The following is a 13586-nucleotide window of genomic DNA, read 5'->3' on the forward strand; positions in this document are numbered from 1 at the left end:
CCAAAATGGTACATATCACTGATTATAACATTTTTTAACTACTAACGGAAAGAAAATGACTACCTAAAGCATTTCCTCAAATCTATTGATCTAGAATACACAGGATTGTAGGGGTTTGGCAATCAGCCAGGGGCATGAATACTACTGCTATTTAGACAGTGATATTTATCCCTCTTAATGGAGGCATTCTATTGTTACATTTCTGTTTTAATGTTGATTTCAAGAGTCTTGTTTAGTGTGAAGAATAAGTGGCTGAACATTTATAGGCTTTACCTGCATCATGAAAGCAAAGGTTTCGAAAAAAGGAAAAAAAATTTTTTTTTTTTTAAAGCCACCTACAATTATTTTCGATCAGGAACTCCTCGACCACAACTGCTTCCTAAATCTTACCATACACAGTGTCCTCAAGTGAAAGTGCTAAATGTGCTCATTGTCGGGCCTACTGTTCTGCTCCAAACACACCCAAGTGTTTTGGGTGTAATATAGTGTACACACCTCTACATGACAAAATCATACTGAATATTACAATACAAGCCACTTTAATAATGAAAGGCATAAGACATTAACTACAACAGTCTCGATTTTGCAGCATGACATCTATATGAGAGAGCTTTATCCCATCACCCCCATGCTGCCCCTAGCTAATAAACACATCTGAGCACTTGCTGATGTTCTACAAATAATTGGCTTGTATTTTTAGAAATAGTGTAGAAAAAAAGTTCATGCCTTCTTTACATGGTCCACCAGGCCATAAGACTGACCTAGTAAAAGGTTTGAATTGGCTGATTCCAAGCTGCCCTTTCATTATTAATCCTGTTATTGCTAGTTAATACGAATACATGTGATGTAAACTGGTTTGTGTCCTGAGGCAACAGATTGTAATAAAGCAACATACATTTTTTAACTTCAGTCGCTTTGGATTTTTTTGTTAATAATAATAGTAATAATAAACAGGCAAAATTATATTTTACTAACATTAGTTTGTGCAACTTTAGGTCAGTCAGCAAAAAAAAAAAAACATTAGAAAAAAAATAAATCACAAAAATGAACAGTTAAATACATGTATAAAATCATTTAAAAGCTTTAAAATGTGAAAAAATATAGTCTTAATTACATGATGTTTTTTGTAGCCATAGTTTCAGCATTCCGCCACGTGGTGGCACTGGTTCATGGAGGTTTATTTATTCTAGTGTTTACATGGGTTTGTTATTCACAGTGTCTCGTTTGTGCTGAATGACATTTGTTCCTATAGCTACGAAGAACATTTCTAGCAGGTGAAAAAGTTGCAGCCGTTGCTTGTGCTTTTGGTTCGAGTAGGACGATGGTAGTGACATCAGTTCATGATGAGACACGGATTTTAGGCCACCTCAAAAATGATGCTGCAGCAAAGAAGCGCACAGTCATTAAAAAAAAAAAAAAAAAAGCAAGATATATGAAGAAATGGGTCGTTTATCTTTTTAAAAAAAAGTCAAATTAAATATCAAACGACTGGTTTCATTAGCAAACCTATTTGACTGGTGTCTAGGATTGTAGGGTTTATTCAAATTGGAATGAATGATGTAAGACGAGCTGTTTGTGTCCACCCCTACTACGAATGAAAGCTTAAAGGAATGCGAGTAGATTATAGGCAGCATTGGTACGCGGAGATCATCAAGTCCTGCTTGTTACACGATAAAATGATTATTTCACTGTATAAAATCTTTTAGTTAGAAACTAGTTTTTAATTATTTTCACTCCTGTTGGGGATACTAAAGAGGCCAAACCAAAAATGGCAATGCACAAGATTAGAGAAAAACGTCCCCCCTGGCCGCTGATCTGGGCCTGGATCACGTCCTCCTCTTTATACAGCACCACATTACAAGATCCAAAGAGCTCTTGTACTTTGCTGTAAGTGTCCTTTTCAGCCACCGGGGCCAGCGTGCTGTCCTTCATGGAGCACTCTTTGTTTTCCATAACATTCTGTACCTGTAAGGCAGCACAGACCAGACAACCATACATTTATTTGGGTGCTTCGTCCATTCGTTCACATCTAAGGTCAGTTAAGCAAATCCAATTCAACTGCTGAGCAAAGAGAGCGAATGAACCTGAACAGATGGAGAACATGGAGAGTAACCTCAGCATAAGGATCAAACCAGAGACTTACTGTGCTCTCAATACACACTGTAGATTTCACAGAAATGCACTGCTTCCTGAACTCAACAGACCAGGTCTCATTCAGTTCAATTTAATTTTACACGTGTTTAGACTGACTGTAAAGGAGACCAGATACTCACAAGCAGGTGCAGCGCCTGTATGGTGGGCCGCTGGCAGCAGGATTCGAACGCACTCAAAGTAAACTCGGTCAGCTCTACAGGAAGGGGGGGTTGTAAATTCAGAATAGCAATCGTCTAACATCCGGTTCATGTCTAATTCTTAGCAGCACAATCATTATATATATATATATATATATATATATATATATATATATTTCTTTACTTACCCTCTAAAGCACTAGTAAGGATGTGGATGGCAGTGAGGGCAGAGGGCTGTGACTGCTCTTCAAGTGTGAGTCTTTCCAGTGGGCCATCACCTAAATCTTCTTTCTCCTTGATCAGATCCAGTGTTGTCTGGACTGCATTTTTCAGATTGGGCACTTTGTCCAACATGCAGAGATCAGACTTCCTACCACAGTTCAAATCCTCCAACTAACAGTGAGACAGAAACAAAGCATTAGTATTAAAGGCATTAGTAAAAATCCACGCACATTTCCAACATTCTACATCTGCTGTTTCATAATCATTGAACGTTGTAAAGGCTCTGGCATGGAGGAATTGGTGTTGGATCTATAATGATCTCAGATGTTGAGCTTTTTTATGAGTTGCTCAGGAGCTCCTGGTTCCACAACTTTAATATGATTTGTACAAGACTGTAAGGACATAACAGGAAGGACATTAGTCATAATTACACACTCTGGTGCTCATGGTATTTCTCACTCTCCAGTGTATTTTTTAATATATATTTATTATACTCTTGAGATTACCCAAATGAGGGTTCTCCTTTTAAAATCTGGTTACTCTCAAGGTTTCTTCCTCATACCATCTATGGGAGTTTTACCTTTCCACAGGTCACCCCAGGTTTAGTCATCAGGGATAAATACACATAATTCACTTATATTAAAAAATTCTGTAAAGCTTCTTTGAGACAATATCCATTGTGAAAAGAACTACGGATATAAACTTGAACTTGAACGTTTAACAAATTGTAGCCCGGAGCGACACGTTTTTCCCACACCGCCACTGCTACACTGCTTCTACTCACTTCTTGTAGCTGCATGAATCAGATTTAAAACTGATGCTCACCTACAAAGACAGAAATGAACCAGTGTCCCTCTACCCCACAGCACTTATCTCCCTACACACCGCACCACACACCATGTGATTCACAGATCCTGGCATTTAGATGGTGCCAGACATCTTAAGAATTTCCTCCTGACATTGCAATGTTTCATTTTTGTCTGTTTTAGGAAGGAAGGAAGGCATCACGAATGAAAGAATGACAAAAGTTATTTTAGGAAAATGATGACCAGCCTTAAAAGATTGTTTGAAGATAATCATTAAATTATTATTATTAATGCAAAACCCTACCAGCTAAAAAGTGTAATTATGGTCTGTAATGTGTGAGACCTTTGGGTATTAAAATATATTCTGTAAAACATACATGGTTCATGAAATAGGTTGCATAATGGAAACAAATCCCAGTTCTTAAAAATGGTTTCCTAACAAGTAACAGAGTGGAAAATACATTGTGTTTGAGAAACATTGAATACACATGCAAGAGCTGTACTTTCCCCATGGTTGATCTGCCTCTGCTCTGTAAAAACAAAAGATATGATTATTGTGTGTAAACTATGGTCTAGGTCTTATTTTTACTCACAGCAAGGACCAGGGTACTGATGGCTGTCTTGTCCTTTAGGAGAACAGTGATTTGCTCGAAGAGACTTGAACGTGTGCTGGCAGGGAGCCTTGAAAGCCTTTCGAAATGAACCAACTCTGAGAGCGTGAGAAAGAGAGAGTGAGAAAGCGAGAGAGAGAGAGATGAGCTGTTTGAGGAATTTAAAAAATCTGGGGAAATCAAACATGTTATAAAGACGCCTACTGTGCATTTAACTACATAGCATTACTTTAGTACAAAATAAAGTTATAAACATCATCCAGCTAACAATGCATTAATCAAACTTATTCAGAATAAACTAACTGCAGACACTAATAATATTAGAATAATGTACAGGTTTTTCTTGTTTTCAGGAAAGACATCTGTATATCTCTTCACCAAGCACTTAGTTCATCACTAATTTAATCATTACATCACTGTACATTGGGTATTTAGTATATTAGTGTTATTTTGCAGCAGGCTTTAACATTTGATCACCTTGTTAGCCTGAGACTTCCTCTAACAGCCTTCATAGTATAGCAAAGAAACTATATCTTCCATAAAGACCACATTGCTGATCTTTAAAGCAACGTTTCAGGCGAGACGGATGTAACTGGGTTGTCTTCTGAATGCTGAAAAGGTTATTTGGAATGTAACGCTCTGCATGGTCCATCATGGATTTCAGCACTTACCACCCTGTATATTTTGGAGTGGTGATTGAAATGGAGTGCTGTGGACTAGGCCTGTGCTTGTTGCGTTCAGGCCGTCCACCTCGATGCACCCGTACGTGTCTGGCATCAGGCACAAATCTGAGAAAAAAAAAAGACTGCCTTGATCAGCCAAATCATTGGTGACCAACTTTCATTTACTGGTTAAAAACACTTAACACAAGGGAAATGATTGTCTCTTGTCAGGTGATTCTTAAAGTAGAGACTAGATATTACCGAATTGACCCGTTTTCTTCAAATTGAGCTCCATTAAACTGTAAGCCAGGGCCGTCTTAGCTGGGATTTCAAGAAACACGTTGCTGTCGGAATGAAGGCTGCCGTTATTTACTGAAACCTGCAAAGCATTGAGAAAAGATGAGAAGAGAGAGTCAAGCAATCATACCATATAGAAACCCCTGAGGTTACTGACAGGATAACATACAATTCTATTTCATATTATAGTTAAACAAACTAGTTAATAGGGTGAACTTACTTCATATAGGTGTAATTACTACATATAAAAATTGGTCAGGTTGTCACCTAAGGGTATTTATTTTATAGAAGTTACAGGAGTAACTATAACCTAGTTTGGGTTTTTCAAATTAACTTTTTTCTTGTTTGAAGGTTGCTAAATGGAAACAGATTGATTTTTTTTAAATGCAATTCAGACACAGTGTTTACATGTAGACCCGGCACTGTGCCATATATTAAATGTCAACCAGTGGAAAAATAGACTGACGTTTGTATGCTGACATGGCAATGAATGGCAAAACATCACTATACAGCTTGAGGCTGATAGTTTGGGGTAAAAAAGGGTACCAGTCCCTCACCATTTGATAACTTCTGCAAGCTTAAGTTTCTATGTTCCTATTTAGCATTCCCAGGATTTCCTTTCTTTCAAGTGTACAATTGATGCAATGAGATTCATTCTATACTCTAAAAAGCCCCAGGTCTCTGACCTTTGTTAAAAAAAAAAAAAGTAGGCCTTTCTCAGAGCACCTTCACCTCCTCTCTTTTTGCTTTGAATTTCTACAAATTATTACTTTTATTATTATTATTCATGCATTTTGGTTTGTTACTGTTTGATTACTGATCTCTTTGTAACCAACAGAAAAATCAAGCAAAAAGTAGCATCTGTCTCTCTGTTGTCTCTAGTACAGATGTGCTAGGTGTTTTGTATCACGTCACCGGTGTTTTACAAGTCATTCTAAAGAAGCGTGTCATGCTACCTGAGCTCCAAAGTCATCTAAAGCGGTCTCATGCTTAACACCGTGTTACTGTAACATTAGAATGCTGTGTAATCCAGCGGGGCTGACCTCAATCTTCTTGGGAACAGTGAACCCAAGAAAGGCTGAGCAGCTGCCTCCCTCTTGTACTTCCTCGGTAACTTTGCACGTCTGTGTGGTTATGATGCGCTCCTTTACCAGCGCAAACACGTCCCGCCGCTGCTGCGCCGTCTGCTTCAACAAAGAGTGCTGAAAATCCAGACATCTACACGGGACAGAAAAATACAACAACTTGCATATTAAATGAAAGAACGCTAATAAGTTTACAAAATGCCTTTAAAGAACATTCACAAACAGAATTAATACACCTTTGTATAGGAGAATCCCACACTGTTACAGGATCATATAATTATTCTCCCTAATCTGCTGCTAAACTAAAATGCTCCTGATGAATTAAAACAAAAACAACCATAAATTGTAATTAGTCCATATACCACATATTACTATGGTATGGCAAGCTAACAGTCTGCATACATTATCCACTATAAACTAGTTCCAAATATTTAAATTAGCCTATCCATCGATCGAGCATTCCAGTTAAAACCAGTTATTGTTATACTTATCTTGCTGTCACCCTCACTGCCATCTCAGGTCATAACACAATGTAAAGCACGTATGTTTTACATCCAGGTCAAGTTAGTGGCGCTTTTTGCTTCATAGCATTCTAAACTTTGTGCTAGCATGAGGAACGATCATGCTAGATGTTGTAAATATACATCACATATGTACAGGACGATTCGATCCAGTGCTGAAATTGCTCTAATTTTTATCTTCCTTTTTTCGTGAGACGAGTAAGCAGCTTTTACGATAAACTGAAAATGTGCACTGTGATAAGGCTGATAGTGGAAATAAGGCAGACTTCTGCACGATGTGATATTTCGGTGTCAGACGGAGGGTGCAAATTACTCATTTTAAAGTGGGCCACTAGAGCAGCACATTTTTTATGTGTAATGAGGAAGTCACAGCAAGCACTAAATCCAATACAAAAAAAACCCCCAAAAAAACGTAACCGATAGGAAATCTTTTGCGGTCAACTAAGACAGTAGGCAGTAACATGCCGTTACTCAATAAAACAAGTATACAAGTAATATGAACTAGGGCTGCAACTAACGATTATTTTGATGATCGATTAATCAGACGGCACATTTTTCTTAATTTAATCGATTAATCAAATTTCCTTTTTTATTTAAAATAAAAAAATATTTTTTTAATTACATGTTTTGTTAATTATAACTATATAAAACCCTAATTCAGGGTATTTGTGTATAAAAGTGTACTTTAAAAATGCAAAAGCCACATATTGAGTTGAACTATCTTTAATTGTGACATTTTATAAAGCTTATAGTGGCTGCTTGTTGAGTGCATGGGGGATTTCTACATTGAACAAATTTAATCATGCTGGATTGTTTCTGTGTAAAAAAAAACAAAAAAAAACAAAGCATTTGAGTAAACAAGGTGAAGCATTTTTTGCAGATGGCAAAACCTGCTTAAAATAATCAATATAAAATATAATACATTGTTTTGGCAATTTATGGTTAAAAATAGACATGTTTATGCATATCATTGAAAACAAGCATTTAATCGTAGTAAAGACGCAGTGAATCACATCTGAACACAGATAACTAGTAGACAAATGCTAATCGGTTTAATTAAAAAGAGTAATTGGTGTACAAATGCATAATTTGCTGAAAACCACAACCGTGACTAAACCTGTAATCGTTTACTGCTGCTGTTATTTGCTACTTTTAGATTTAGTGTTTATTCGAGTCACGACCGAACAGATCCAATACGACTGTCTTGAAGTTACAAACAGTTTACACAATAGCACTTCATTAAACTATACCATTTTCACATCATGAGGATTATAAAGTTTCTGCTTAACATGTTTTCTTCCCATCACAATAAACCACTAACTTGAGCAGCCCAACTAATTAATAACGGCATTCGTTGACAACGGATTTCGTTATCGATTAGTTGTTGCAGCCGTAGTATAAACCCTTAACTACTGTAGTTCTTGTTTAAAGGCTTGTCTACATTCACTAATAAAGGTTTTTTTGTGAACAAAGAAAACTAGTTTTGTGATTTTTGTGATACACCTCATACACACAGATACACACAACTGGCCTTAACTTAGTCACCCACAGCAATTAATTTTTTGGGGAACAGCTTGAATATTTATTCCAAAGTTTTACAATAAAAGAAAAATCCAGCAGTTTGCAAAAAAATTCCACCAGCAAGCACTTTCATTTCCACTTCCAGTTTATGATGACTTTTTTTGATGTGTGTGTGTGTGTGTGTGCGTGTGTGTGTGTGTGTGTGTGTGTTTTCATTGTGCAAACTCTACAATAGCAGGACCACTGATTGTTCGCTTACCTATCTTTAATTTTATGTAGCAGTTTCTGAAGGTCTACTTCTTGCTTCATAAGGCTCCCAAATGAGGAGGCCAGTTTGGACAAACCTTTTCCTTCGATGTTCAGACTTCCAGGACCGATACCTGCTTCAGCTCCTCCAGTTGTGTTGTTTTCCATTGTGGAATTATACTTTAAAAAGTCTGTCTCGATCACAACTGTGGGTTACACAGAAAGGCATTGTTTCATCAATACACAGTGTACAAATCTATTACTCACTTCTATCATTCAGTGTTTTACTCCATTTACACAACAGCATTTTGATCAAATGAATGAATGTGTTATTTTGAAATGATCAGAAGATGTCATGGTAACCTTCCAGCATGAATGGCTTGACCCACTCTCCAAACCATGACTTAGCTTTTAGATGTTCCCTAATTGACATGCTGATACAGGCTATTGTGTTCTGCTTCTTCACCCGAAAAAAAAAAAAAAAAAAGTTACAGAAGACTTCACTGCCCCATGTCACAGCTGAGGTACAACCACCCTCTCCCCAACATTTATAAATGGATCATAGTATAACTGGATAAACTTCCTGTTCACCTGCACATTCTACATTCTACCTCCTGGCTCTGGTGAGGATGCCCTCTGGCCAATTCCAGATATCAGTCTCCAGACTCTGCTGAGGACATGACTGTATCACGACATGACGATCGTACTCCCCCCTGACTACACTAATAATGTTGCTGTGCATTGTGTCTCTGCAGATAATGTAGTTACTTTGCCACCTGGATACAGGAAGATCATTGTCACTCCACCTCTTGGCTTCATGGATGTCACAGTCTACTTTTCTATTCCTGTCTCAGCAGACGATTTCATTGGACCACCTCCTGGCTTTGCCGAAGTCATCATCACCTGCTTCCCGGCATTGCAAAGGACACTGGTCACTGGTTCGCCTGCTTAATCCGGACCATCTGCCTTGTGTACACCTACATGCCCTTCTGAGAATGTTGATCAGGCCAAGGGCATCTGTGTGCCTCCCTTCTGCTCCTCCAAGGCTGTCATTTTAGTGCTCTGCTCCACAGAGGTCATCACTCTGCCCTTGTGCTTTGCTGTGAACCAGGACTATGTTTTTTTTTTTTTTTTAATATGACCTAATAAACATGGTGATCTTATTCAACTGCATCCTGCCTAGTCATCTCCAGCCAGTACATCACACAAGACAAATTTCTGTTATCAGTATAGACCGTTTCCTTCACATGCACTTTTTCTCACATGAAAGTATTAAAGTTTAGCCATATTGCTAATAAAAAATAAAAAAGCTGATTTGATTCACAGACGAGATTTAAAGAAAGTGTGTCTTCAGGGTCATTAATAATTGTAAAATGCATAGGTAAATATTCTGATTCACTAATTAATTTAAATGTTGGCAATGCGATTAGATTTTTTTTCGTGCTTTTCCTTATGCCTGAGATACGATTACATTTACAGCATTTGGTAGATGGCCAAATCCAAAGCAAATTACATTTATTAGACTGAGCAGTTGTGGGTTAAGAGCCTTGTTTAAAAGTCCAGCGGTGGCAGCTGAGATCTAAACCTATGCCCTGATAAGAAGTCCAGAGTTTTAACCACTGATCTACCACTTCCTAGTGGTTAGAAGTTAGCGGTTGAAACATAATTTATACTCTAAATTTCCAGATTATTAAGAAGTCCAATGTAGGTCCCCTGGTGGTCTAGTGGTTAAGATGCAGCGCTCCCACCGCTGCGACCCGGGTTCGATTCCCGGTCAGGGAACCATCCCCAGCCACTCTTAGTGCCGGTCCCAAGCCCGGATAAATTGGGGAGGGTTGCGTTAGGAAGGGCATCCAGCGTAAAACATGTGCCAAATCAAACGTGCGGAGGATCCGCTGTGGCGACCCCTAACGGGAGAAGCCGAAAAGAAAAAAAAAAAAAAAAAAAAAAAAAAAAAAAAAAAATTAAGAAGTCCAATGTAGAAGTACTAGAAAAAAGCAAATTATCTCAAACAAGCAATGCAGCGATACGATGCATTTACTCATTCACCCATGTCGTGATATGGAGGTTTTAGTGCTTTGGGCGCTCTATTGTTAAAAAATACTATGCATATAAAATTGATGAAGTGTTTATAAAGAAATAAAATGAGGAAGGGTACATAGGCACAAAGGTGAAGTGATAGAACTATATCTGTAATGTACAGATGAGAAGGTGAAATGCTGAAGACGGGGATACCCAATCTTTCCGGAAAGTAGGTGCGAGTTTTCATTCTGACTAAGCAAAAGCCATACCTGATAGTCTACTGAAAGTCAAGACCATCTGATTAAACATGTGGTATCAGGTGAGGTTCCTGCTTGATTTAATTGATGAAAACTTGCACCCATGCCAGCGCTTCACAGATAAGACTGGACACCCTGAACAGACTGAAGATCTTAAATAACTCTAAGACGAGATGAAGAAATGGATCCTACTGGTATCACTTGTCATAAGGCAGTCAAATAGAATAGTTGGTCATCTAGGAACTGAACTCAATCCAACTCAGAATATCCTAACAAAATCAATCTCTGGACACAGATTATTATGCAAAACTGATACAGTGTTAGTATTTTCCCTTTTAAGAGTCTGCAGTGAATGTTCAAAAAGTGTGAAAGCTCAGTACCTGGAGAGATGGGTGGCTCCCCGAGCAGCACATCGTTCAGGGTGAAGTCTGTCGGCATGTACCTGGGTCGCTGCCAGAACCAGAAGGGATTCCGCTTGATAACCAGCGAGGAGACGATTAAATTATCCGATTCATTCAGCCGGGAGACGGGAATTAAACAGCCATCGGGGTCGATTTTATCCACAAATCCTTTGGTCGCTTTAGCAAACATCTTCAAACAATAGAAACACATAACGTGTAATATAAACAGCGTGCACCGTATTTGTTGTTTTCTATGCGTATTACTGGAGAGAGCATGGTCATGTGACTATTCCAGTACAGCGTGTCCAGGGTCAGTATGCTAACCGTATCCTTTACATGCTATAAAACAATAAACATATAAACCTACAGCACGGAGAAGCACGGGGTTTGTTTTTAAAGAAAGAGTAAATACTAAGCTTTTGAAAATAATTTATTGTACACAACGACAATCTGTTTGTAAAAGTATCCAGTTTTTTTTTTATAAAAATAAGAATATCGAGGCTAATCTTTTTCTCAGCGCAGTGATGACAACGGAGACAACGAAGGCGCCGCGCGCGCGCGCGCTACCCACAGTCTCGCGCTGTAACAATGGACGTTCTGCTTCACGCGAGAATCCCTTACCGTCTTTTACACGGAGTCGTAGTAAAAACGCAGCGGTGAAGATAATCATCCACGCCGTGTCCCTGCGAATCGGTGTGTGTCTTTGGTTGCTCAGCTCTGTCTCTGGGGGATTATTAAACCTCAGCCCCACCTACACGCCTGGTCAATCCTCTGACTCACTCACTCACTCACTCATAACTGCGGTTCAGGATTTTCCCTCCATCTTCAACTACATATGCTGACACAAAATACCCCCAAAACAATAAACACCAAAACTGAGAATAAGGTCTTCTTTGCATAGGGTGAAGTACCTATGATGAAAAAGTGGGTAAAGGTGACACTATAAACACACTCACGCCAAATTTGCATCTCAACACGTGTTACGTAGGCAAGAAAGATTTTCTCTAGACTTGGACACATGACTGAAAATAACTAGAAGCTACAGCTCTGTGCTACCCTGCTGCACACCACAGCATAGCCACAGCCACAGATATGCCAAAACTCATTAATGTGTATGTTATATTATAATTATCCGTGTTATATGATGTTAATTATGAATAAAAAAATTTCATACATTAGGCAAATGTTACTCAACTCACCATAATTCCGAATCAGTGTTATGCAATTAGGATATTGATGCATTAGGGAAAAATTGCTACTGAAACAAGTAAGGGAAATTGACATAAGTGGAAGTGGTAAAAAATAAAATGAAAAAAAATAATATGATATACACCGTTTCTGTACTTGAGTAAAAGTACATATACCTTGCTTATAAATGAATTTAGTAAAAATTCTCCTTATAAAATATGCTTGACTGCTGACATTGGTATGTACTTAATATCATTAGTAAATGTACTGACCTATAAGAACTATATTTTAATCATATATTATTATCACCTATCATACATATCAGTGTTCCATTTGCCTGTGCATTAAACATTTTTAAATAGAGACTTTTCTAGTGTTACATGCACCCAGTGAGATTACACTTACTCTAAAGAAATGCTTGGCAAAACTGTGAGGTTACGGCTGTGGCCTTGTGAGGTTATTATGTAACGCAATGCATGTGTTCACTTCAATATGATTGTTTTTTTTTTTTTTTTTTTTTTTTATGAACTAGAGTAAAAAGTCAGATATTACTAAACGAACATGTCATGAGGTAAAAGTAAAAAAAACTAAACAAATTGGAAGTACTGCTTTAAAATCTGGCAACAGAGAAGCCTATGGCCTTTTCAGAGCCAATCTTAAGAGGGGAATTAAAGCAGCAAAAGACAACAAACTAAAAATTGAGGACAAATTTAACAACAACGACCATGGAAAGGCATTCATAACATCATGGGCTACAAACCATCAAACATCACCCCCCTGCAAGCAAGGTCACTCTTCCAGACTTATACGCTCACTTCGATCCTAAAAACACAAAATCACCTATCAAAGCTGAACTCCCACCTGATGACCTGTCACTTATACTTTCCACCAGTGACGTGTGCTCCACCCTGCACAGGGTGAATGCACATAAAGCTGCTTGTCTTGATCGCATTCCTGGCTGAGTACTCAGGACTTGTACAGAACAGCTGGCTGACGCCTTCACCAACAATTTCATCCTCTCCATGGCCCAGGCCATTGTCCCTACCTGCTTTAAAACAACCACAATTAAGCCAGTACCAAGACATGATGCTACAGTGGCCCTCTAATACTTCCTGTTGCACTCACACCAATCATTGCTAAGTGTTTTACGATGCTAGTCCTCTCTCATCTGAAAACTTGCCTGTCCCCATCATTAGACCCATTTGAACACTATTGTACCACAGGGCTGTGTTCTAAGCCCTATCCTTTATTTTCTCTACACCCAAGACTGCATATCTGAGCTTGGCTCATACTTCTTAATTACGTTGGCAGAAGACACTACAGTGGAAGGCATAATCAGTAACAATGATGAAAGGGCTCACAGGAAAGAGGTTCAGCACCTGACAGTGTGGAGCTGATTGTGGACAAAAGGCAGACCAAGATAGCACACACACACACACACACACACACACACACA

General features: G+C 38.4%; 1 protein-coding gene and 1 long non-coding RNA gene across 2 annotated transcripts; one reads left to right on the forward strand and one right to left on the reverse strand.

The window, feature by feature from the left end:
- Positions 1–516: 516 nt before the first annotated feature.
- gsdmeb (gasdermin Eb) lies at positions 517–11561 on the reverse strand. The gene is made up of 9 exons (XM_083556868.1): positions 10922–11561; positions 8276–8468; positions 5933–6107; positions 4854–4971; positions 4602–4718; positions 3913–4028; positions 2480–2684; positions 2274–2347; positions 517–1965 (listed from the first exon to the last, which is right to left on the reverse strand). The coding sequence occupies exons 1-9, from the start codon at positions 11151–11153 to the stop codon at positions 1714–1716; spliced, it is 1482 nt and encodes a 493-aa protein (XP_083412994.1). The 5' UTR covers positions 11154–11561; the 3' UTR covers positions 517–1713.
- LOC310734623 lies at positions 6803–10924 on the forward strand. Its single transcript, XR_014536103.1, has 3 exons — positions 6803–7527; positions 7927–9970; positions 10245–10924. It is a non-coding gene; the product is annotated as an uncharacterized lncRNA (long non-coding RNA).
- Positions 11562–13586: the final 2025 nt, after the last annotated feature.

This window comes from Silurus aristotelis (assembly GCF_946808225.1).
Source record: "Silurus aristotelis genome assembly, chromosome: 1".
NCBI classification, from domain to species: domain Eukaryota; kingdom Metazoa; phylum Chordata; class Actinopteri; order Siluriformes; family Siluridae; genus Silurus; species Silurus aristotelis.

Excerpts from the sequence above, each read along its gene's own strand:
- gsdmeb (XM_083556868.1), bottom strand. The coding sequence starts at position 11,153 with ATGTGTTTCTATTGTTTGAAGATGTTTGCTAAAGCGACCAAAGGATTT. Across the intron at positions 4,719-4,853 it reads GAAGAAAACGGGTCAATTCG|ATTTGTGCCTGATGCCAGAC; the intron begins GTAATATCTAGT and ends TTTTTTTCTCAG. Across the intron at positions 2,685-3,912 it reads TCAGTACCCTGGTCCTTGCT|TTGGAGGATTTGAACTGTGG; the intron begins GTGAGTAAAAAT and ends TCTCACTGTTAG.